Source organism: Thunnus thynnus, chromosome 7 (genome assembly GCF_963924715.1).
Source record: "Thunnus thynnus chromosome 7, fThuThy2.1, whole genome shotgun sequence".
Classification (NCBI taxonomy): Eukaryota; Metazoa; Chordata; class Actinopteri; order Scombriformes; family Scombridae; genus Thunnus; species Thunnus thynnus.
Genome location: NC_089523.1, coordinates 28,689,856 through 28,714,251, shown reverse-complemented (window position 1 = coordinate 28,714,251; position 24,396 = coordinate 28,689,856). Strand labels below are relative to the sequence as shown.

Here is a 24,396-nt window from a genome sequence, read left to right as displayed (position 1 = left end):
GTGTGTGTCTGTGTGTGTGTGTGTGTTGAGAATGAGAGTGGGCTGGGGAAATGAGCCACGCACACAAACACAGGTTAAGAGAAGGGGATGTAGGTCTGGTCATTCAGGGAACTTGTCGCCAGTTCTCTGAACTCACACAGTTTCCTGGTAATGTCGTCATATTAGCTGAAATATAGCGACCGACAAAGTTTCACAGCATTTCATGCTGCACACTGTTTCTACAGATTCAATAGGAGTCCAGGACAAAACCTGACATTCTCTCTCTTAAAAGGAAGTAGATGCACTGATTGGGTTTTATTTAAACGTTTATTTCAACCTTGGTGTCATTTAAAATTTGGCAGTAAGACTATGGCTCAAACTCTGTCCTTCAACTCCTCTGCAAAACTGAAGCCAAGCAAAAGAAGCCAGTTTAAATCTAAAAAGTATGAGAAGAGTCAGTTACTGGTTATTGTGAAATACCATCAGACATTGCTAAACTGAGCCCCTGATCTGAAGAGGAAGCATTGATCGCATCATGAAACAAAGGAGTCCCCTTCGTCTGTTATTTTTAAACGCATTAAAATACACTTTAAAGCTAACCGCACATTAAGACTTAAAAGCTTGTTTCCATCTGACTTTCAATGGCTCAAAGTTCTTTCGCATTTCCAACAAGAGCCAAATCAACACAGCTTCACTGTTGGGTGTGGCCAAAGGTGTGAGAACTACTGTCAACACTTTTTAGCACAGATTCCTTTTGAAAGCCAAAGGAAACATAATCAGCATCCTCCTCCTCCTCCTCCTCCTCCTCCTCCTCTTCGCATGTTGCATACGCTGTATCTATGAGCTGTGAGGAGTTCACTGAAACCATAGAAACCTTATAAGAAAGAAAACAAAGATTAAGAGAGATTAAATGTTTAGCAAAGGCAGAACTGTTTCTTCTTTCCTCTTTGCAGGCCTCAGTGTTCAGTTTGTCATTTGACTGCGAGAGGTAAACACAGGGTGCGTTCACAGCTTTCATACATTTATAGATTTTTCTGTCAACAGCGAGTGAAAAAAAAAAAAAAACAACAACAGCTTGCAACATGTCGCCCAGTTTTTACATGCTGTCATACATTTGTTTTGTGTAGCAAACACAAGGGTGTTTGCAAGCAAGGTGTCACATGGCAAGGTGAACACATATCAGGAGCTGAAAGGAATTTTCTTTCTGAGGTAATACAACGGCTTGCACTTTAGGATTAGATGTGTGACGTATCGTTGTACTGACCTCATCCAAAGGTGATGTAATATTGCATTTTAATGAAAAGTAAAAGCAAGATTTTCAGCCTGATCTTCACGGTGCAATATAGCTTCTCCTTAAAGACATGAAGTAATATGACAAAGGCAATGACTAACAGAAATTTTGTCACTCTCATAATGATCGTCCACAGAGCAAAACCACTTAATATAGACAGCAGTTTGTAAAACTCATGCAATGAGTTATAGCGGCCATTATGATTATAGTTAGCATTTTAACTAATTGCATATTAGTCTTTTCTCTACTGGCTATTGTAGCACTAAAATGAGTTTAAAACTACAAAGGCAGGAAGGGATGTTGGCACTCGTAACCAAAGCTGAGAACGAATGTGCGTCAGAACCTTTGAAAGCACAGAGAAGTAAAAATACAGAACACCTGTCTCTAGCTGGGCCAATTTTCCCTTCTCCTCATCCTCAGGGGGTCATTGTAACCACCTCAATAATCCAAATCTGTGACCTATTTGACAAATAATGAACATTTTTTGAGACATTTTCTGGACTGTTCTACCATTATCTGTGTGCCTGGTGGCGTCAGTGTTAGTAACGCAGAAAGCAGCGCATTGGTTTGCAGTTCCTCTGTCTGTGCACGATGGTTCAGACAGCTGCAGCGTTGTAGCACAGCTTATCAGATGTGGAGAGCTGCGTTTCCTCAGAGGTTGACCTGCACTACCTCACCACACACTGCTCTACTTATTTCTAGGCTACTTATAGTCTCTCTTTGTGTGTGTCTATCTGCTTCTCAGGAAACCCAATGTGGAGAGCTCTGGTGTGCTAAAGAGCAGGAAGCTGGTCCAGCGGAGGAGGAATACATGTCCCAGTCCTCAGGACATCAGCCGGGCCCTGCAGAGCCCCAGCTCTGCTCCCAGCGCCAGCGCTGCCAGCCTGGATGAGCTCATACATCGCTGCCTAAACTGTTTTGGTCAGTCTCTGTCCCTACGTGTTTGCATGTGTTCCCAAAGTTTGTCATGTGTCTTTACTGCAACCAGGTTATATAAAAGAGGGATGAGGGAGAGTGAAGGGGGAATCCAGGGTGAGAGAGACAGACAGGGAGGGAGGGAGACAAAGGGCAGTCTTATACAATCAAGCTTTGTTCTGTTGGGCTGTAGAGACCAGCCAGCTATTCCCATGCACTGTTCAACCATACAAATATCTCTCCTCTCTGTCTCTCTCTCAGTGGCCTCCCTCTCTTCATCGGTCAGTCCACCTAAATCACAAAAAAAACATGCCTGGATACCACTAGTGGTACACAGCATGTTGATAGTTTATGTTTTATTGGCCAGTATTTTGAGATATTCAATTGTGAGAGTCCAGTTAGAGACATTTACCAAGACCGAATAGCACTTTTTATGTCCCATTATGATATAATGTACGATGAAGAAAGATCGATCATATACCAAGTAAATTAGCAGGCTACAGCTGACTATTACCTACTATAACTCATACAGGAAGGAAAAGGTTAGCTGTCATTTCAATCTTAAAACCCACCTGAGCTGCATATCTTTGAGTTTGACAGTAGAAAACAAACATGAAAATATAAACCTCCACTCATGCAGAATGACTGAAACGTACTGAACTGCTCGATCACTGACTCACGGTGCAGCCCACAGTTGTTTTTTTTTTTTGTTATTGTTGTTTTTAACCACATTAATCCTCCTTGTGCTTGCAGATTTAGAGGGGAAGCATTCCAGCCCCAGAGGGTCCCAGCTGGTCCACATGACCCTGATGATGCACAGTTGGGTCGTGCCATCTCAGACGTTCGCCCAGAAACTTCTCACCCTATATCCTCCACTGTCGCTCAGTGCGTTACTCCGGTCCCACCGGTACACTGCTCCCAATCACATGTCCAAACTCATTAATCAGATCAGGAAACAGGCATGGCTTTGTTTTTTGTTTTTTTTTTTCATTCCTTGTCAGCAAAGCAGATTTGAAGTATATACCCCTGCTGGTGTTTAGTGTAACGTTGGGCCATATCTGCACAGTGTGTTCAGATCCTTGACTCTTTCTCTCACCTATAAGGATTGTCCCTCCGACAAAAGAGGGCTGAGGCGGGCACAGATCTGCCACCTTGTCAGGTGAGTAAGGGCAACAGGCGCATGAGCGTATTGTATGACGGAGTGTGACAGAACTGGTTATCCTGCTTTATTTGCGGGTAGTAAACATATGTTCTGTCCTGCTTCGTGGCAAGGCAGTGGATCAGCCAGTTCCCAGCGGTATTTGAGGCAGACCCCCTTCTCGAGCAGACCATGGGGGACCTGTGGGCGCTGGTACGGTCAGACGGAGAGGAGGCGCACTCGCAGCTCATTGACACCTCCTGCCTGTGAGCCATGTTTTCATATAATTCACCATCATACCCTGGAGGAACTATAGTTTGCATACTTGAACTAAGACACAGACATGTTTTTTTCTATAAATAGAAAATTGACTTTTCTATTTCTGTCGCTTGGCTTTTTTTTTTTTTTTTCCCCTAGAAGCCCTCATGCAAATGTATCTCAGGCACCCTCGCCGTCTGTGAAGAAGAGGAAGGTGTCTTTGATCTTCGACCACATGGAGCCTGATGAGATGGCTGAGCACCTCAGCTACCTGGAGTTCAAGAACTTCTGTAGCGTTTCGGTGAGTTCAGTGAGCAGCAAACACTCAGTAGGCGAAATTGCATAACATGAATATGTAATAACACGCTTAAGTGGCCGATTGCCAAATATATTGCTGATGGCTGATGAAGATAGATGATACTGTATCAACAACTTATAGATAAAACATTATATCACAGCTAAAACAGAAACTAAAGTAACCCTTTTATCTCCAAGTTTATTTGAAAAGTGTACAAAACCTGAGGTTAAAAACTGTAAAGCGCTGTCAGTTTTGAGTATCTTAGTGTTTCATGCAACACAGAGACAGTTTTGAATGAGTCAGTACGAAAGAACAGGCGTGTGACAGTACTAAACAGACTTCAGTGGTGTCACGCAGACTTTAAGGGCCACGCCATCCAATGACTTCAGTCTTTTTAATCTTTGGTATTACTAATAAGCCATTTTTAATAACTGAGTTTGGATTGCCAGATTATGGAAAATCCCTTTGATTAGTGTATAATATCAACTGAAGCAGAACTTAACTCTTAGCAAGTTCAAGCATTTCATCAGAAAGATTTTACTTATTAACGTTTACATGGTCAGGGTCTCATGTTGTTGAGTCTGTGGTAATAATAATAGTAGATGTTGGAGAAATGTTGTCTATTCCAGTAGAAAAGCAAGAGAAACAGTTAGGGGTTACAAAATTTTAAGAGCAGCGCTAAACTGCAGCCACCTGTTGACCGCTGCTGTCTGATCTGTCAGTTCTTGGACTACCGCATCTACGTGGTACGAGGCTCGGTGAGGGACAACCCTGCTCTGGAGCGGTCGGTCATGATGTGTAACGGAGTCTCCCAGTGGGTCCAGCTGATGATCCTCAGCAGACACACAGCCCAGCAGAGAGCGCAGGTCTTCACCAAGTTCATTCACGTGGCTCAGGTAAACTGGATGAAGGATCACAAAAAAACTGGTTTTTATTTAGCTGTCAAGAGCTCTACTTGTTTGGGGGTTGTTGTTTTTTTTTGGGAAATGACTTCACGTGCTCCTTCATTACTCACAGTCAGGGACTCTGCTTGTTCCTCCGTAGAAACTTCGAGCTCTGCAAAACTTTAACACTCTAATGGCAGTAACTGGAGGCCTCTGTCACAGCTCAATCTCCCGCCTCAAAGACACAGCTAACCTGCTGCCACCTGACATCACTAAGGTACGTTCAAAGTTATATATATAACTATGAGTCAGCCTCTTCATGACTACCTCACCACGAAGTTATGATGATTAAACGTTTCTTTCTTGAATCATCTTCCTTCCTGAACTTTGACATTTATGGCCTCTGTCAAATTCATTATCTTCATATCATGTTTGATCTTTTTTTCCCTCTTTTCCTCTTTAACCCAGATAGTTATGATTTTGTTAGTTTCACCTGTCTGTCAAGATATATCTCAGTTTAGTGGTATTTAATGGCAAATTTTAGCTGTAACAACGAAACTAACAGACATCCTGCCATGTGTGCAGGTCGCAGATATCAATTTAACTTAATTTATTCTTGTATTCGTTCTCTCATTTTAGTTTCTTTTAGAATTAAATTAGACTTAAACAAAAATAACACTCTTCCCTCCTTAAAATAAATAATTTAACACATAATTTCATGAAAGGCCATCAGTCAGTGAATGACATCCACTACTGTGTTCTTAAAACACTGAGATTTGTATAAAATTTGAGCATAATTCAAAGGCACAAACAAGAAACACCTAGTTATGTTGTCTCAAAATGATGAAACAAGACCATGTTGTTATTAATTATATATATGCTGGCAGAAATGTATTTTATATGGAATATTGTTTAGACCAAATGGTCTTATTTGATGACTCAAATTTGTTTATCATATTCTTTTATGGTTACATTAAAGGCCCTGAGTGAGATGACAGAGCTGCTCTCCTCGCGGAGCAACTACAGCAACTACCGGCGGGTTTACAACGAGTGCAGCGGCTTCAAGGTGCCCATCCTCGGTGTCCACCTGAAGGATCTGATCTCGCTGAACGAGGCCCTGCCGGACTACTTAGACGAGGAAAAGATCAATCTGAGCAAGCTGCAGCACCTGTACAGCAACATCAACGACCTGCTGGCCATTCACAGCTGCACGCCGCCCTTCGAGGCCAACAAAGACCTTCTGCATCTGCTCACGGTATGAGACAGAAACAAGGACATGAGTTTTAAGGATTCAGATAAGAAGATTCAACGAGGAACATCTTAAATTATGTTCTTTTAATGCTCCAGCTCTCTCTAGATCTATACTACACCGAGGATGAGATTTATGAACTTTCATACACCAAGGAACCCAAGAACCCCAAGATTCAGGTCAGCCTTGCACTCATTTTAACCTTTTTTTTCACAAGGGGAGGTATGTTTGTGTATTTTCTGTGGGTGTAACATGTCAAAAACAAAAGCACAACTACATCAAAGTTATCCACATCAAAGTAATGTACGTTAGGGAAACGTGTCATGTGGTGGGTGTGCTCTTTTTTTCTCCTTGTTTCTCACATATGCAGTGTGTGCATTTCTTGGTTCCGCAGCCTGTAGCTCCAGTTAAATCACCGGTGGTGGCCGAGTGGGGCTCAGGGGTCACCCCTCGGCTCGACCCTGACACCATATCAAAACACGTCAAACAGATGGTGGATGTGAGTACTCAACAACCTCCTGTCTTTCACTTCCTTAATTACTTAACCAAAGCAGAACTAACAAACTGCTCCTTAAACAAGTGAATTTCTGTTCTGCTCTGTTGCCCCCTGCAGTCCATAATGAAAAACTACGACCAGAACCAGGACGGCTACATTTCACTAGAGGACTTTGAGAAAATAGCAGCCAACTTCCCCTTCTCCTTCTGCACTCACGAAACTGACAGGTGAGGAAGCTGCAGACATGCACAAAGGCTTCTCATCATGACGTGGCTGCACAACAGAGAGAAAAAAAAACACGAAACAACATGAATTGTCGAACTGTTTGTACAAACGTCAACTCTTACTCATTTTTTTTTGTGTGTTGCGCTTTGGAAAATTTTTCCTGCACAGGCAGGGACAAATCAGCCGTGAAGAAATCACCTCTTACTTCATGAGGGGAATGTCTATATGTGCTAAGCTGGGCTACAACTTCAATGACGCGCATAACTTCCATGAAACCACATACAAACGGCCAACGTTCTGTGATATTTGTGGAGGCTTTGTAAGTATCCGTTGTTTCCTTTTTTTGGCTATATATAACCACATCAAACTGTGATATCACGTATATATAATATCTGCCCTCTTGTAGCTGTGGGGAGTCATCAAACAGGGCTACCACTGTAAAGGTAAGATCATAAAAACAAACATTCACCTCTTGCTTTGTCTAACAGAGTATACATATTCATGAGCAAGTTCCATATAAAATCAAAAGTTAAAGGGTCAGTTCAGCCAAATTACAAAAAAACCCCATGTTTTCTCACTAACCCCCAGTGGTATTTAGACATCCAGATAATTATCTCTGAGATTTCTGCTGCCACTGAGGTGAAGGTTATCTGGTTTATGGTGCTCAAAGCATTGAAATATTAGATCTGAAAGTCAACTGATCCTTTAAATAGTAATGCTGACGTTTTAAGTTTCAACATTTTCTCTCTTTTCTATCTCTAAGACTGTGGGATAAACTGTCACAGACACTGCAGAGATCTGGTGGGAATGGAGTGTGTGAAAAAGCATAAAAACACAACCGGATCCTGCCCATGCACCCCCGCGCCTGACTCAAGAACGAAGGGCAACAGCTGGAGTACGTCGTCTCTCTGTTATATACAGTAAACACACAAAATTCCCTGTCTGTAAAACAACAGTGAACCCAATATACTTATGTCTTATGTTCCCTGTCAGGTTCAGAGGAGGAGACTTTCGTTTTCCCCCAAAGTAACGAGACAGAACACAACAAGGGCGCCCCTCTTTGGAAAATTAACACCAGTGATTCAACGCAATTGGACCGCTCCACTCAGACAGATCCTGGCATATGGACACCTGAGAAAAGGGACAGGAGGGGATTCAACCACAACTCTCTCGTACACGCGTCCCCAGAAAGAAGGGTGAGACGCAGCATGACTACTTACGAGGTGATCATACAGAAAGACAGAGTTTGTTTACCTTGTCTACCCTATGATCCTATTTTTAGGGCACAAAATGCTCAGTTAGTTGTAAATTTGTCTAAATCTCCTGATTGACTCAATGGGAGATCCCGTTCCAAAGGTAAAGAAACTATACAGTAAGGGTTTCAAGCAGTTGCACCTGCTGCTACGGGAGCTAATAAATAATCAAGTCAATCACCAATATTATACACCAGGAGTATAAGCTCACTACTTCGGCCTGTCCTTGCTATAATGTAGTATTTTCACATGGTTGTTGAGGACACACTAAAATCTGTAGTTCACATTTCCCTGATGTACTAAAGGCAAGATTCAACTTGTAGACACTTTTGCCGTTACAGCCCAACCACTTAAAGCCACTATGTGTGTAATCTTTTTATCATTGAGGCGTCTTTCAAGTTATTCTTGTTGTCAGATTTTTGCCTGTCAGGAATTGTCAGGAATCATAACTATTTTATATTATTACAACTGTGTTTATTATCTGTTTATACATCACCCTCCACTTCTGGGTGCCCACAGGAGGAGTTATAAACACTTATATCTTGCTTATAACTACATTATAATGTACGCATATTGTGCAACAAATTCTTAAAGTACCTTATCTGTATATAAAACTAACTTTACATCTCAGTTCAAGTGGTGAGATTATATCTTTGGTGATTTAGGTGAAACAAGCCTTTATGAAAGCTTTCGTATTAGAAACTGAAAGGGGGGGGTTGGGGGGGGGGGGGGGTTTCCCACAGTAAAATACAGCTTCTAACTAAGTGGTAGAGCGGTTTTCTTGATGATAAATGTGCGGTAGAGCGGTTTTCTTGATGATAAATGTGTCTCCCGTGTTACAGGTCAGAACGCTGCCACAGAGGACTCGGGGCTGCTCCATGCCTGTTTCCTTCCTGCAGGAGAAGATGGAAGAGCTGCATCTCTACAAAGACAAGAGCAGAGAGCCGGACTGACCACGTCTTCTAACGCCCTCCCCCCCTCTCCCCCCTCCCCACACACACACACACACACACGGACAAATAGAGAAGACACCGCCATGTCTCTGTGACTGGTGTTGATCTGAACTGAACTGATGAACTGAGAGTGTACCAGCAATGATAAATGGACTGGATATATGGCTAATGGTTTTGCCATGTTTTTAATTTTTATTTTTGTCAACCTGATTAGATTGACATATTGTTTTAGGTTTCGAACATCTGATTTCTGATTTTTGTAATTTATGAACACCTCATCTGTTTCTAGAACAAGTGCCTTGGTTCTCTGGTGCTAAGATTCCTCTCAACCTCAAACCATGTTGTTTATGACAACCTACAGACAGACAAAAGGGTTTCATGAAATCCTACATATATATATATATATATATATATATATATATATATATACGCATAATAAATCCAGGGTAGGAAATTAACACTAACCACCTCCAACAGATTATTAATAATAACTTTGGCAGCTATATTTGAAAACCCTGCTCACAAGTTTGGAAAGTAAGCCAGCACAGAATCCTAAAAGCACAATTAGTTTGACTTAGGAACAGGTGATATGATGATTTATATAGTATATATATATACCAATTTCCAACAAGTAGATATTACTATACAGTTTATAAGGGATCTATGCCTTTAGTATCTTGTTGTATTAGGCAATGACAATGTTGCAAAACACTGAGCAGGGCCTCTTTGTGGCAATATTGGATTTACTGAATTTCTCCATGTATGTGATGAGTTACCTTACATTGTCAGGAATTTAATTCACTGGATTAATTAGGCATTTTTAATTTCCAGAAAGTTATTCAGCATTATTTATATTACTACCACTCATCCAACCTCTTCTTTGGCTTTGTCAATAGTTTAAAAAGGAGCTTGTGAAGTCAAAACTCATGATCCACTGTGACTACCAGTAGAAACAGTTTATTTCCTGCCCTGACGACATTTTTGACTTGCAAATGTTTTCAAAAGTTCATTCAAGGTTCAGCAGGACTGCACTGGAACTATGCGTACGCTCCAAAATCAGCAATTACTTTTAGAGATTTGTTTTTATGTTTTTGTTCCTTATCCACGATTTCAATCTAGTTCAAAATGAGAGAAATACACCAAGAATGACAAATCATTGAGTATGTGTTTGTGTTTGACTTTCTCAGTGGGAGAAGAAGAAGAAGAAGAAGAAAAAAAAAAGACAATATTAACATCTCCAGGCGTATACAATTGCATTTATTGTATAAAGACAAGAATACAGACAGCTTGGGTAACTGGTCATAATCAGATTTTTCATTTTTAGGTAGAAAAAATGGGTTTGACAGAACAGGATTTAAACTACTGGACTTAATGAACGGCAATCACAAGGGGATAAAAAAAACAACCCTGCACATACAACTACTCAACAAGAGTGGCAAAATATTCTGCTCAATCAATCAAAGACTGGATCAACGCTTAAATACTACAGTATCAACATCTATAAAAAAAAAAAAAAAAAGTTCCATAATGTTTTGAATTCTATTGGGAGTAAATAAAATGTGCTCACTTGGTAACTGAAAAATGACGAGCAAGACAGAGGAAACGGGTAATGAAAGTAAAAAGCATGCATTTTGTTCTTTGTTAAGCTTTTCAAAAACAAGCAAACTTATTTCAGGCTTTGCTGTAGTTTTCTGCCCTGTCACTTTTTTCACGCTATGCATCCTAGAAATATACAATGAACCTCTTCAACCTGTAGGAAATGTGGAGCTTGCAGTTCAACAGACATCCACATTCAATGCATAATAGATAACATTCATTAATGTTTAGATACCTATCATCTACCACCTCACTGTCACTGCTTAAAGTAAGACTTCATTCAGTAAAAAAAAGAAAAAAAATGACAAGACATCAAACTGTATACAGGTTATGTGTACATTGATTGGTGAGGAATGAAGGCTACTGTGTTAAAACCAGACAGAGACAGTTGTGGTGGGTGACTCGTGGAACTGTACAAAAGTAATTCTCTGCAGAGGTCAGAAGGGGTTTAGGACACAGGTGGGTGCAGGTGCAGGTGCAGGTGCAGGGCAAAGCTACTGGGAACCTGAAGATGAGCCCTGGCTGCCCTGTCCAGGGTAGCTGCCATACTGGCTGTAATACTGGTTCCACTGGTTCTGGTTCTGGTAGTACTGCTGCCACTGCTGAGCGTACTAGAGGGGAGAAACAAAACAAGCAGAGAGAGTGTTTACATTTTTACAAGTTTTTTTTTTCTTCTCAAACTGCCCCCACATTTTCTTTTTTTAGCATATCCCCAAAGCACAGTGGATAACTTTCAGAAGAAATACTCCACCCATAATAAGTCTTTTCCACAACAGGAACCTAGTGACCCGTAACTTAAGGTGTAGCCACTGTCACGGGTGTTGCTTTTGTCTCCACTGTACTCCCCCCGCGCTTCAGGGTCGACTTCTTGAACCCAAATTTGAGGAATGGAACACAACTCGAACGCACAAACATCAATTAACCATGTGTTGAGATAAGCACTGCAATATATAGGTAATATTCCAAATTCAGCATAAAAATTATAACGTTTGTCTGGCATCTCCCTGGTGTCTGGCGTCGCCTGTTTCATTTCATTACATATATCGAAAAAAATGTTCTGGTTTGTAAAACAAGTTGAAGTAATGGCTATACTTCTGTCAAACATTACACAGCCCCTGAAGACTTTAAAGGCACCTTCAAAAGTTTGTGACTGTGTTAACTTGTATTTCTGTCTGTGCATTTGTCTTGTTACCATTGCAGACGGTTGATTGTGCTGCCAATCAGTTAGGTGTGTTTTTAGCCACAGTTTAGCAAAAATATATGTGTATGGTTTTTTAAAAACTTTTTATACCGCGAAAACTTGTTACCACTGTGAAACTGGGCCAACATAGGCATCTATTACAACTGCAATGAATTCATGCTGACCACAGCCCCTGGTGTCTCTGAAGGTATGCATTACTGTCTGACACATTATTGTAAATACTACCCAAAACTGGCAGGTTCATCTCTCTGTCACTGTCCATAGTGTTAGCGAGCCAACTTGGGGTTTTCCGGTTTTGTTCAGACTGCAGTCAAATCAAATTTGTTTCTCAAATCAGATCTTTAAGACGGACTTTATGTTATTTTCAACTGATCAGATCAGATTGGTGTCCAGACATCACCAACCTATCTGCATGGGTTGCTGTGGTAACGACGTAGGCGTCAGTAACTATGTACGCTGGTGACGCAGCTTTCCGAAACGAAAGCATGAGAAATGGAGATCCATCATCCCCCCCAAAGTGCCAGCAGACAATTTATTTCAGCGTCTGTCCATAGACACTGAAATAAATGGACAGTGGACAGTGACAGAGAGATGAACCTGCCAGTTTTGGGTAGTATTTAAAATAATGTGTCAGACAGTAATGCGTACCTTCATAGACAACAGGGGCTGTGGTCAACATGAATTCATTGCAGTTGTAATAGATGTCTATGTTGGCCCAGTTTCACAGCGGTAACGAGTTTTCGTGGTAGAGAAAGTTTTAAAAACCATACACCTTCCTGCTTTCCATCCTGCACGTTGAGTAAAATAAATATTTTTGCTAAAACTGTAGCTAAAAACACACCTAATGGATTTGGTAGCACAATCAGCTGTTGCTCTCTGTGTCGTCCTCCGTACTGCTCTGCTAGTAGCAGCATGGATTCTGCTCAGCTGCTTTGATGCACTTCCCACACACTGGATTTGATGTTGCTGTATGTCGTGTTGCGAGTGACGCAAAAGACATTTTGATATCTGATTCCGGGCTGAGACACATCTGTAGAAATCCGATTGCAATCTCATTTCAAACCACCTCCAAATGTGGCTTGAATCTGACTTGCAAAAATGACATTTCATGTGTTTTTTTTTTTGCTGTCTAGACTTTCTAAAATCAATCTGGATACTATCTGGATATGCCAGAAAACAGATTTGGGCTGGCAGTCTGAACATGGCCTTAGTGACCTAGCCCTGCCTTGCACAGATCCATGCCCTTTGACAGCCCCCTTAATCCCCCGCCCCCCCAACCCATTTACGATTGATTTTCAAATGTACATAAAAGGTTAAAGTCTTAAAATACCTGCTGGTATTGCTGGTTGTAGCTCTGTTGTTGTTGCTGCGGCTGCGGCTGTTGCTGCTGCTGTGGCTGTTGCTGGTGGTGGTTGTACGTCTGTGCAGTGGTAGGTGTCTGGCTGTAACTCTGGCTGTATCCTGGGTACTGACTGTAGTTGCTGTAGTAGTTCTGGTTGTAGCCGCTGCCCTGGTTGTACCCCCCTTGATTGTAGCCCTGGCTATAGCCCTGGAAATGAAGCAAAAAAGTTCAAGAGAATAGATTAATTTACTATGAAGTTTAGCTTGTTTTAATAATAATAATAATAAAAAAATCTCAAATTTCATACATGAAGGTCATCATTAAGTACCTGGTTGTATCCTCCCTTGCTGTAAGGAGCCGGGCGATTGTAGCTCGCTGACTGCTGGCTGCGGTTATATCCACCGCGTGCGTCAGAGCCTCCATCACGGTAGCTGCTGCCCCAACGGTTTTGGTTATAGCTGCCACGATTGTAGCCTGCCGAATAAACAATGTTAGAATAGCAATATACACTTTACTGTATTAAGACACTAACCTCAGGTTGTGCCTCTCATGTATTATTGTATTAAAATCACATAGCTAAGCATGTGGCGATCTTTTTAAATCAACAGTAAGTATTATTCAACAATATTCTCACTTTTGAAAGATGATTGGGAACTTATCTTTCAGGGGAAACATGCTTGACTTGAAGGGCTTTAAATGATGAATAGAAATATATAACATATGATTGTCAACTGCTCCGCTCACCTCCTCTGTATCCACTGCCTCCGTCTCCACTGCGGTTCTGGTAACCACCGCGGGAACCATCACGGTTGTCGTACCGCTGGAAGCTACCACCGCCGCGGCCACGGAACCCGCCCTGCCTGTTGTCAAAGCGTTTCTCTGGCGGCGGGCCAGCCTTGCGGCCCTCCTCATTGTACTGCTTCAACAGCTTTTCAGCCTCGTCGCGCTGCAGCTCAATGTACGTCACCGCCTCCAGGAAGTCGCAAGCCTCAGGGAGAGTAAAGTTGGCTTGGAGAGTGACAGAGGTGACCACAGGAGGAGGAGAAGAGAGAGACAGCCCATCCAGCAAGAGACGGATGGACAGGCAGAGAGAAAGAGAGGGGTAGGGGGGGGGGGTTGTAGTGAAGACCAGAGCAGCCACACCACCGGAAGACAAAATGAAAAATAATTACTAACGTACAGGGGCAGTGTAAATCATAGAGAAACTAAGAGCAGATAGATGAAAGCAGATGGCAGGATACAGGGAACAAACATTACCTCCAGGGAAACATGGAGGAAACATTTGTTTAAGCTGACACGGGAGAGGGAGGAGACTTCAGTAGAGGTGGGGAGGGGGACAAAAAGGACAACTAGAAGGTTGGTGAGAAGAGGAAATAGCACTGCAAACCAAGGACTCCTGATGTAATGCGGTTACAAATCAACTTCCAACAACGTCAGTGCGTGACTGCTTGTAAATTTCCATTAGGAAAGATCATTTTCATGGAGGCCAATTGTGCAATATTAGCTTTACTATATGATGACCTCAACCAGGCCCATGTCTCAGTTTGCAGTGCATTATAGGTAAGCTGAATGGCAAGTGGCAGATAGAGGGCAAAAATAATAAAGAATCAAAATTCATGTGGACTGTTTAAAAAAATGTCCAGGTCTGATATCTGGCCAAAGGCTATGATGGGGGGAAGGGGGGAGGGGGCATCTTCCAAGTTTGATTTTAGAGACAACACATAGAAAAAAGTAAAAAGTAGATCTGGTGTTTTATTTGTTGTTTCCACAGCATTCCTACCTTTCATTTCTAAAACAGCATGATCGGGCACATCCTTCCCCTGCTCATTGGTTTGCTTTAATGTTCGTTCTTTTAAATCCTCGTCCGTGGGACAAATTACAATAGCCTTGCGTTGAAAACCTTCAAAAGGACGCATTTTTCGTCTCCTTGCTGATCCATATACATTTGTCTAGCAATGGTGACAAGAAAGAAGTAGAAGCTTGTTTGTTATTGTTTACTTGTACTGGCTTTCCACTGGAAGGAAGCTGGAACCCTGCAATAATGAAGTGAGAGAGGTTTGGCTTGGATGTCAGTCTACGTTTTTACTCAGGTACTAATGGCCTCTCGTCACTCCACAGACTTACCTCGGTTTGTGCGTCCAGGGTGTCCGGTGCCTGCTGATGAATGTTAATTATGGACATAGAGGGGGACCCACAAATATCTAAAACTGACTGTCTGTGTTTGCTGATTTACCCAGCAACATAAAAATATGAGTTTCAGATCAATCAATAATGAGAATATATATGTAAGAAGTTATTGTGTGTATTCAGTGATGATTTCATGAGAATGTGCTGCATGTTAAGGTTTAAAATTTTAACTATTACTGGATTCTACTTTCAGCAACTGTGTGCATTTTATCTACGGTCTGTATCACCATTCATTATCTATGTATGTTTTTGCAGAGCAGTACAAATATCCTAAATGCAGAGTGAGGCTAATACTACATGGTAATGTGTGATGTCACTGTAATGTTTTCCAAAAGTGCCCTGCTTGTCAAACGGTTGAACCCCGCTCCCCCCCCTCCTCCCCCTCCCCACCGTTACGATTGGTTGGCTGTGCAGAGGTGAGAAAAGAATCTGCGTTTGAACTATTTCAGTGTGTGAAAATGTGCGTCCCACATTTAAACAATATCACACCTTCACCCTCCCTTTTCTGTAACAGTTGACTATTTACAGCATCTTCAAGATGTGGCTGATTGGAACGACTATGAACACTTTCCCACGCGGTCAGGCCACACCTTGTACCCACTAGTCCTGATCGAGCATAAACAATCCTTTTGATTTTCCGTTTCGGGTTCTGCTTATTGATTCTGGTTCTTACAGAATCCAGGTGCAGATTTTTTTTCTTCTTTGATTAAAAACAACATTTAAAAATGGTCTAAGCAAAAAAAACAACATGCAAATACAGGCCATCAACTATTATTTGTCATAAATTATGAGGTGCTGCACGGTTCTTATTGGTTACGTTGAAACTAAGTATAAATATTTTAAATATTCTGCCATGCCACACTTGAGTTAGTCACACTGGTATCAGCCGTTTCTGGAGCATTATGATAACTGGAACATCAATAATGATGCATTCTTAATCAAATTAGAGAGCATTTCTGCATCAAATTGTATAAAATGCTATTTATGCAAAAATATATATATATATTTAACCCCCCACGTCCAATCAAAATTGGGTTTTGCTTTTTGTTTGACGTTCACTGCTCAGAATGATGTACATGCAGAGTTTGACACCAGAAGGCTGTTCATTCATTCATCTGCGCATTCATCTTTTTCTGTGCTCACCTTAGATCTGAATTAATGGCGTGTACATACAAGCATTAATTGTGCTCACTAGCTTGGAGCAAATCGAGATCCAGCATGCAACTTGCAAGTGTGATGTTGAAACTTGAAGCCTCCAGTGCACAAACACTGAGAATGGGTGGATTTTAATGAGGTTAAAATCTTAGCAGACACACATTTTTATAGTCCTTATATGTAAGGAGCGAATCTTTAAAGGTTCTATATGTAGGAATCAGAAATTCCTTCTCATTAGTGACATCTGTGGCCATTAAATGAGCTGCAGTCAACATCCTGGTGCTCGCGCTTGCATGCTCGTGCTTGTGGTGTGAGACTTTTCCTTTTTCCTCGCTCACACTTCTCATAATTACATAAAAGATCTCTAACGTTATGTTTTGCATTGTGTTTCAGCAAAGCATCTCTCACTCCCAGTTAGTTGTGTGGTTATGCTAGTTGTTTGTTGACATTAGCAGGACAGGCAAAGCACTTGGGAACGCGCAAAAACGCCACTTCCGTTTGATTTTCGCAGAAAATCCAGCCTGGGTCGTTCACATAGAAATCAGTCCTTTAAATTTACATTATTGTGATTACACTACTACTGGTCATTTGTGAAGCTTAGCCACACTAGCTGCACCATCTCTGGTCTGCTATATTGTAAGGGCTTAAGATGTTCATTGATGCAACTCGTTCTGATTCATTCAATAAATTAGGCTCAGCTACAAGTTACACTCAGAATTCAAACTGCCAAAACTCAACAAAGTACCAATGCAATCAAACAACATCCCTGTTCAATCAACAGTAACCAGTAGTTTCTACCTGTTCACTCGACAGTAACCAGTAGTTTCTATCTTGATCAACAGATAATCAACACAAAATGACACAACACTATGTCCAAAACGCACTACAGTTCAAACATTTCTGTAAATTAATGTCAGACTAAAGCCCCTTTCACACATGCACTGCAAGGCTGAAATGTTCTTGACATTACCCGGAGGAGCTGTATGTGTGAACGCAAATGTGTGAATCAGTCAGACTGAACATTCAACTGACTTCACCGATGCCAGTGGTCCATTGTGAAACTAGTACTAACAGGAGAGGGGACTTCCTGTGACGTTCTTTCTGCATCATGTCCTGCCTCCTGCACGCTCTACCCAGGCACCACCCCTCGCCTTAACCAAACGCAGTATTTCCAGTAGGTGAGAACGCGTCTGACAAAAACAATCTCCTGCTGTGTGATACATACGCGACAATGTCTGGATCTGATTCTACAGATGTTGTCCAGAGTTCATTTGTGAAAATGGCTTAATATTTATAATCAAAACAACAATTAGTATATAGAATAATTATTAAAAGTACCATGAACCATTTCTGTATGTGATGCAAAATAACAGTTTCACTAATTTAGTAACTACTGTGATTTGATAGTGAAACAGTTAAGGGTTTACACAGAACAACTCAGCTTTTAGAGGTGTTTTCACTGTTTAACACCTTCAATGTTTTCCAAAATTACCGATAACTCAGGGGAAAAAATTATTCCGCTTGTAACCTAACATTTCCATTAATAACTATCTACAAATCACACACCTCTTGCACAATCGTCATTATTTTAACGGTAAATTCGATGTGCAGTAAACACTGTTATAGCACAATCGATCTGATACACTTACCATCTACAAGAGCATGCTACATCCAAAACAAAACAAAAAGCCTACTCTGACAGGTCCCCCCATACTTACCTTGACTTACCTCATCTTCATACGGACTCTAGTCCCATTCAAGACAACAACAGACAGATATAACCCACCTGCAAATACTCACAGTATCCACGGAAAAGCCCAGTTTCACCATCAGACCCACCTACCTTTCGTCACATTTGCTGATCACAAGGTTCTGAAAATCTAAAAACTGTTAGTCATTACTTACCTTCAGGGTCAATTTATTAAAAAACACACTCAAAAGTTCCATGTATCTCACTTAAAAATAGCTTTTAAAAAAGCTATCAACTCTGTCTTATGAAATTAGCAACAGAAGGTGTTTTTCTTACTCACCAGTCAGAGCTTACTTGTTTCTCAACATCTTTACATAGTCATGGTTTACTTGTACATTGTTGAAATTCACAAGACAAACAATACTGTATTATGACAAGAAATAGCAAGTGCAAATATACTGAGGGATGAAAACATGAAATATTCTGTCACTTATGAGAGCCATTAATCATTTTCTGTTACAATACATGACAAGCAAGTGACAAGAGAGTGATCAATGCTTCTTCTACTCTATAATACACAGAGCCCCCCTGAAAGATAAATAAATAGTCAATTAGAGAGTGATCATCAGGGCACATTGACTGACTGTGGTGAGAATCAGCAAAGTGTGGGTGGGAGGGCAGTACCTGATCCAGGATGTAGTTGCGCCTCTTGCGTGCAGCGATCTCAATCAGCCTGTTCAGACACTGGGTGGCCTGCTGTATCAGAACATCCCATCGGCCGGAATAGTTCTTCTGGCGACGCAGACCCATCACCTGCGGAATAAATAGTAAAATGAGGCAATGATGGACTGTGTGACTGTTTGTGAATGTTTTTTTGTTTGTTTGTTTTTTGTTTGTTTGAGGGTGGTGGCCCAAACCAACCTTCATCTTGTCCATAATGGCGTTGGTGCCCAGGATGTTGTATTTCTTCTCAGGGTTAGTCTCCGCATGCTTTATAGCCCAAGTAGTCTTTCCACAGGCAGGCAAGCCAACCATCATCAAGATCTGAAAGTGAACAAAGTCAATTGGTTAATTCTGAACGAGCATTTTTACTTGATAACTGTACTGGTCAATCAAATATTTTCCCTTAGTCCAGTTCTCATAAAAAGACATGACTTCAGTTGATTCATTTATTTGATCTGCATGTAATTCCTCTGTAAATTTAAGAACTTTTTCTGTTGATCAGTTTTTTAAAACTGAAATTGAAGAAGTCCGTTTTAGAGGCACTTTAACTCACTTTTATGTGTATTTAGGTGCATCACAACTCAGTTTTTGTTTTATAATTTCACTGCTTTCCTACCTCGCATTCAGATTTGCTGGCAGGTCCCTTAGTGCCTCTGATCTTGTCATCCATCTCAATATTGTGGATGTAGGTGTATCCCTCTGGCGGGGGGAAGTAAGGCTCCCGCTTCTGTCCAAAGTTGAACTCAACAGCGCAATTCTTCACCAGGACATGAGGGAAAAGGGCACGGCCTGCCAACGCTTCCTTGGTTGTCCGGAAAGCTACGCCCAACCACACTCCATTCTTGGAAAAGCCCATTTCCACCTCGTTACCAGTGTCAAAGTCCTGAAAAAAGCATCATGAGCTTTACTCATTAATACTGAACGGTCAACTACTTGTACAAATAAAAAGACTTATGAGAAATTATTTCAATAAATCTTTTGAAAAACAGAAAATCAGTTATGAAATAATTAAGCTGATGTCAATTCCACTTAGTTGCTTTGCAATATAAAGAAAAATTTAAATCGTTGGTAATTAAAAGATTAAACTTTTTTTTTCTTCTTCTTCTTTCTTTGTGAAATGTACATTTTTGATCAGCAATTTAGACAAAGGTCATGTGTATCAATACTTCATCTCCTAATAATCCATATGTGATGCTGTTAAAAGATAAATCAGTTGAATTACTGTTACCGTTACTTACAATGTAACAGCCGATGACATCATTCTCACCAAACTTCTCGCCAAAGTCTGCAAATTTACAGTCAGAGGATTTCTTTCCTGTTCCTCCATATCCAAAGGAAAAGGGCTCCTCACCTAAAACATGACAATCAAATGCATTGTTTTTATTTAAGAATAGAGTATCTGGTTACAGCAAAGACCAATTCACGCTTAACATCATTTTGACCATTCGGATAATTGATCCTCTCACCGAGCTGAGTGCTGCAGTGGTTGATGGACCATCCGATTCTGACCACATGGGGATCTGGCTCACTACTGGGCAGGTGCTTCACAGGAATTTCCTCATTGATCTGAAAAACAGAAGACGTGTCAGGTCAAAAACAAACCTAGAGAGGATTCAGAGTATTCAGTGCTGCATAAAAAAGGAGGAAGCTATTGTTAAAGATGGAATGTAAAAACAAATGACTTCAATGTCATTGTGTATTATTTTGACATGTACAACTTCCTAAGTTCTGCGAAATAACAGGGTGTTATGATTGTGTTTGTGATGTTATCTCCAGTCCTCATTTGTATGAGGATGACTTGCCTAGATTGTTTTGAAATCTTTTATTTTATGTGTAAAGATGGTTACATCTTCTTACCGCGGGTTGTTTACATTGACATCAGAGTACTGTACAAAAGTACTGTAATGCTTATATGTAAAGATAGTGTATGTTCATAAGAGAAACAAAGAGCTTCTCATCCGCTGTTTCAAAAATAATAAATACATACAGCCTGTCTCATGTGTCAGGGACCATTATGTCATCCGTGGACACAGTATACACAAAAAGTATATTTACAGACGCTCCATGTTTCACCAGATGAAAGCCCTACCTCTTTCACAGAAGTCAGCACAGACAATTTATTGCCTGTGTGTGTGAAACATACGTCTGTCATTAAGATTGATATAATCATGTGTAAATTACCTTCATCTCATAGCACACACGACCCTGGGTGACACCATGTGTAGCTCGTGCTCCAGCCCACAGGTAAGCAAAGCCTTCGATAGTCAGTGGATAGCCGCTGTAGCGATCTCGGGACACTTTGAAGTGCAGATCACAGTTGTCTGAAAAGATAGCAAAACAGATATTAATGTATTTGTATTTCTTTGTAAAAAAAAAATCTTATCACAGATGATGCTGGGACAAGGCTCTGGTTAGTCGTCACTGGCTCCATGCACAATGCTCAACTTACTGAGACGTTTCACTATACAGATCAATATATTGAACAGACAGTGTCCACGGACCAAGACAACCAACCATAGAGAATGTTAGTATGGATAAAAATATGAAAAACAATGCAAACTGTGATTGTAGAGAAAGTCAGAGATAAAAAGGAGAAAAAAAACACTAAGATACAATTCAACACATAGGGGTTGTACAGCAGCAAGTTAAGAAATACTTATATTTCAATGTCTAAGTAAAATTGCTTCAGCACTGTATTGACTGGGTGTACTTGCAATTTCATCCTGAACCAACTAAACTATTGTGAGACATTATAGTTTCACTCCATTACAATGCAAGTAAACTACACTTCTTTACTGCACTTACTAGTTACTTTGCAGATTTAGATTCAAAATCCGAAAGCGTATATGATGATTAATTGTGGCATTGTTCTAATCTAAACTGCACAACTGTATGGGGGAAGCAGATTAAGTGTCACTTGAAACGGCTTTGATCAAAGACTTCTTGTGCAGTAAAATCGGAGCAGCGGCCTCTCTGAACCATGGTCAGTGAATAACTTAGCGTTTGCTCTGCGATCACAACTCCTCCAAATCTGTCTTCATCAACCACCACCACAGACAGTTTATGTTGTAACCAAAAATATCTTATAGTTATGTACCTGAAAATATAACTATTGTATTCACACATTTAACTATCATGACACACCAGTAACTGAAATGTAATCTAAAGAACTGAAATGAAAGGAGGGAGAGGCTCATGGAGAATGCTTAAAGAATAAAGTCCAGTTGGCTTACAGTCAGAGGGCGGAGCTTTGATCTTTTTACTCACACGTATCAATTGTAACAAGGGTGTCATCAATGTTCTCTTCCTCATCTTCCGCAGGGGGCTGTGGTGTGCGGGATCTGAACAATATCAACAGAGTATGAAGTTAACAGCCATTACAGACACTTTCATTAACAAAATTCCTACTAAAAACAGACCAGTCAATGAATATACATTTCATCTATTCTACTACTGGTGTATTGTACTTTTGTGCTGATTTAAAGCATCAGCTAAAACCAACCTAAAATGCTTCCAATTCCATGATCAACATACCTCTTGTCCTCACGGTGCTCATAGTAGCCGTAGCCCCTGCTCTCCTCATATGGTCTCTTGCGGCCGTATTGTCCACCTTTATCAGCTTCCACTTTGACTTGCTCGGCCTGACCAGCTCCATCTTGCCCACGCTGCTGTTCTGTCCCACGAATATCCTGCTCGCTGTCTCCAGCTGCCTCAGAGTTATCTTCCAATTTGACCTCCACTTTAATGTCTAAAACGATAAACGATGACAGGGAGGCACATGTTCAGTCTTACGATCGAACAATCAACTGCTATCAAATAGAGCAACCTTGCAATAAATCATATCTTCTAATGTTTCATATGTACAGTTTTTGTTGAGAATGTAAGCATGTTTGGTATTGCATCGTAAGCTGAGAAAAACTGCAGAAAAGAAAAAAAAATCACCTTCTTGGGTCACAACTTTCTGCACTGGCTCTGGCTCTGGTTCTGGTTCTGGCTCTGGCTCAGGGACAGTCTTCGTCTCTTCCTCTGACATCTCCTCGGATTTGTGTATATCGACGTCTGCCGTGAAATCAGGCATGCTGTGACCTGAGTCTGAGGCTGGTTGACTTTCATAAGGCTCACCTTCTGCCTCCTCTTCCTCATAGTAACCACCTGAATCTCTACCCTCATCATCTTCTTGAGGCACATCACCTTCGCCATCACCATCACCGGAGTCCTCAGCTGCTTCTACACAAAAGAGAAATCCAAAAAATGTAACAGAAAATATAAACTCAATGCACTCTTGTAGTACTTGCACAATTTTTTTTGATAATTTACTTATTTTATCATATGCATGTTGACTTTGACCTATTTGAATTAGGTCAGAATAAGGGGCAATATTATATAATAAATCTGTTAAGGGCACCATGTAATTCAAAGGTGGAGTCAAAACCCAATGATCTTATGCAATTTTTTTTTTTTAAAAAGTGGTCTTTAAACTTTGTGTCAAATGAATAAGATAGGTATGAATGTGTAATTTAAACTTACTTAAGGCATAAAATGCTGAGCAACTTACTGTTTTACTAATGGCCCATTTAAAAACTGTACTGCAACTTAAGAGTCACACATCTATGGGTGCGCAAAATATCACTTTAGAGAAATTTCATCAATAAGGCTCACCTTGTTGCTCTTGGGCATCCTCGGCGTCCTCTCCGTCTTCGTTTTCATCGTTGTCTTCGTTGTCTTGGTAGTCCTGGCAGTAGTCATCGTCCTGCTCCCCTTGCTCCCCCGGCTCTGAGGCATCAGCCTGAGCTTCAGCCTCCAGAGCGGCTTTCAGTCTCTCCACCAGGTCCGCCTTCAGGCCTCTGGTGTCCAGGCCACGGCGCTGGAGCTCCTCTTTTAATTCGTTGACTTTCAGTTTCTTTACGTCAACACTCATTGTGTTTCTGTTGAGTGTGTGTGTGTATGTGTTTATATGTTTGCTATAAAAACGGAAAGGAATAGAAAAGACGGTCAAGTACAGCTTACAACATAGCGTCTAACTTTCAAATCGATATCTGTAGCGCGGCAGTGTGTCGTCAGCCCAATCGGCTACTTTAGCTGGTTAGCTTGACTAGCAGCGTTGGATGAATACTGTGCATGTATCCCTTGTTTCACTACGAGACTATAAGCATGTAATCATGTACTTATAACTACCCCGGCCAACACTATAATTGCTTACAAAACGGAATTATCACTGGAGCATTTGTTAATGTTGTTATTAGCTTCAAGTTGTCGCTACGTGGCTAACGCTGGTAACCTTCTTAGCAGTTAGCTAACATACCGACAACCGTTGCAGGACAAGTAACTTTAGCTTTGCGAATTTGCAAGCAGTGCGTGTTACTCTAACTTAGTATGCAAGTTCTGTAGTCAATGCATGGTTTGTTGTTGTTATAATATAGTTAGAATGCAAATTAAGAAAACAAATAACGTTGAGGCCTACCTCCTCTTAAGCGGTTTGCGCGGGTCAGCCTCGATAGAAGATGTGTAACGCCGCCTAGCGACGGACACCGCCGTGACCTCATACCGGAAGTTAACCAGACTT

The 24,396-nt window shown here is 41.0% G+C and overlaps 2 protein-coding genes across 4 annotated transcripts in view; one reads left to right on the top strand and one right to left on the bottom strand.

Moving 5' to 3' along the window:
- The window catches only part of rasgrp4 (RAS guanyl releasing protein 4), a 14,272-nt gene extending 3,775 nt beyond the window's left edge, over positions 1-10,497 (top strand). Inside the window, exons 2-17 of one of the 3 annotated variants that reach the window (XM_067595340.1) lie at positions 2,016-2,191; positions 2,939-3,050; positions 3,282-3,344; positions 3,458-3,589; positions 3,741-3,882; positions 4,602-4,775; positions 4,924-5,040; positions 5,743-6,018; positions 6,111-6,191; positions 6,407-6,511; positions 6,626-6,735; positions 6,902-7,052; positions 7,140-7,176; positions 7,497-7,628; positions 7,727-7,929; positions 8,829-10,497. In XM_067595340.1, the coding sequence (XP_067451441.1) occupies positions 2,016-2,191; positions 2,939-3,050; positions 3,282-3,344; positions 3,458-3,589; positions 3,741-3,882; positions 4,602-4,775; positions 4,924-5,040; positions 5,743-6,018; positions 6,111-6,191; positions 6,407-6,511; positions 6,626-6,735; positions 6,902-7,052; positions 7,140-7,176; positions 7,497-7,628; positions 7,727-7,929; positions 8,829-8,939 (2,122 nt within the window). In that variant the 3' untranslated portion in view covers positions 8,940-10,497. Of the gene's footprint in view, positions 1-2,015; positions 2,192-2,938; positions 3,051-3,281; positions 3,345-3,457; positions 3,590-3,740; positions 3,883-4,601; positions 4,776-4,923; positions 5,041-5,742; positions 6,019-6,110; positions 6,192-6,406; positions 6,512-6,625; positions 6,736-6,901; positions 7,053-7,139; positions 7,177-7,496; positions 7,629-7,726; positions 7,957-8,828 lie in introns of those variants that run through there. The other 2 variants (XM_067595339.1, XM_067595341.1) reach the window with 2 other exon arrangements.
- On the bottom strand, positions 10,176-24,396 carry hnrnpul1 (heterogeneous nuclear ribonucleoprotein U-like 1). Its single transcript, XM_067595338.1, has 16 exons — positions 24,295-24,396; positions 23,493-23,794; positions 22,776-23,060; positions 22,368-22,581; positions 22,101-22,174; positions 21,015-21,154; positions 20,300-20,399; positions 20,072-20,184; positions 19,450-19,716; positions 19,032-19,154; positions 18,795-18,923; positions 14,859-15,027; positions 13,823-14,086; positions 13,407-13,552; positions 13,067-13,285; positions 10,176-11,146 (listed from the first exon to the last, which is right to left on the bottom strand). Exons 2-16 carry the CDS (start codon positions 23,749-23,751, stop codon positions 11,030-11,032), a joined length of 2,619 nt encoding a protein of 872 aa, XP_067451439.1. The 5' UTR covers positions 23,752-23,794; positions 24,295-24,396; the 3' UTR covers positions 10,176-11,029.

What these genes read in the sequence shown, in the direction of transcription:
- hnrnpul1 (XM_067595338.1), bottom strand. Translation starts at nt 23,751, where the DNA reads ATGAGTGTTGACGTAAAGAAACTGAAAGTCAACGAATTAAAAGAGGAG. An exon ending in GTGTGTGCTATGAGATGAAG is followed by an intron (nt 20,400 to 21,014) that starts GTAATTTACACA and finishes TCTGTTTTTCAG; the next exon opens with ATCAATGAGGAAATTCCTGT. An exon ending in ATGTCATCGGCTGTTACATT is followed by an intron (nt 19,717 to 20,071) that starts GTAAGTAACGGT and finishes TGCTTTTTTCAG; the next exon opens with GACTTTGACACTGGTAACGA.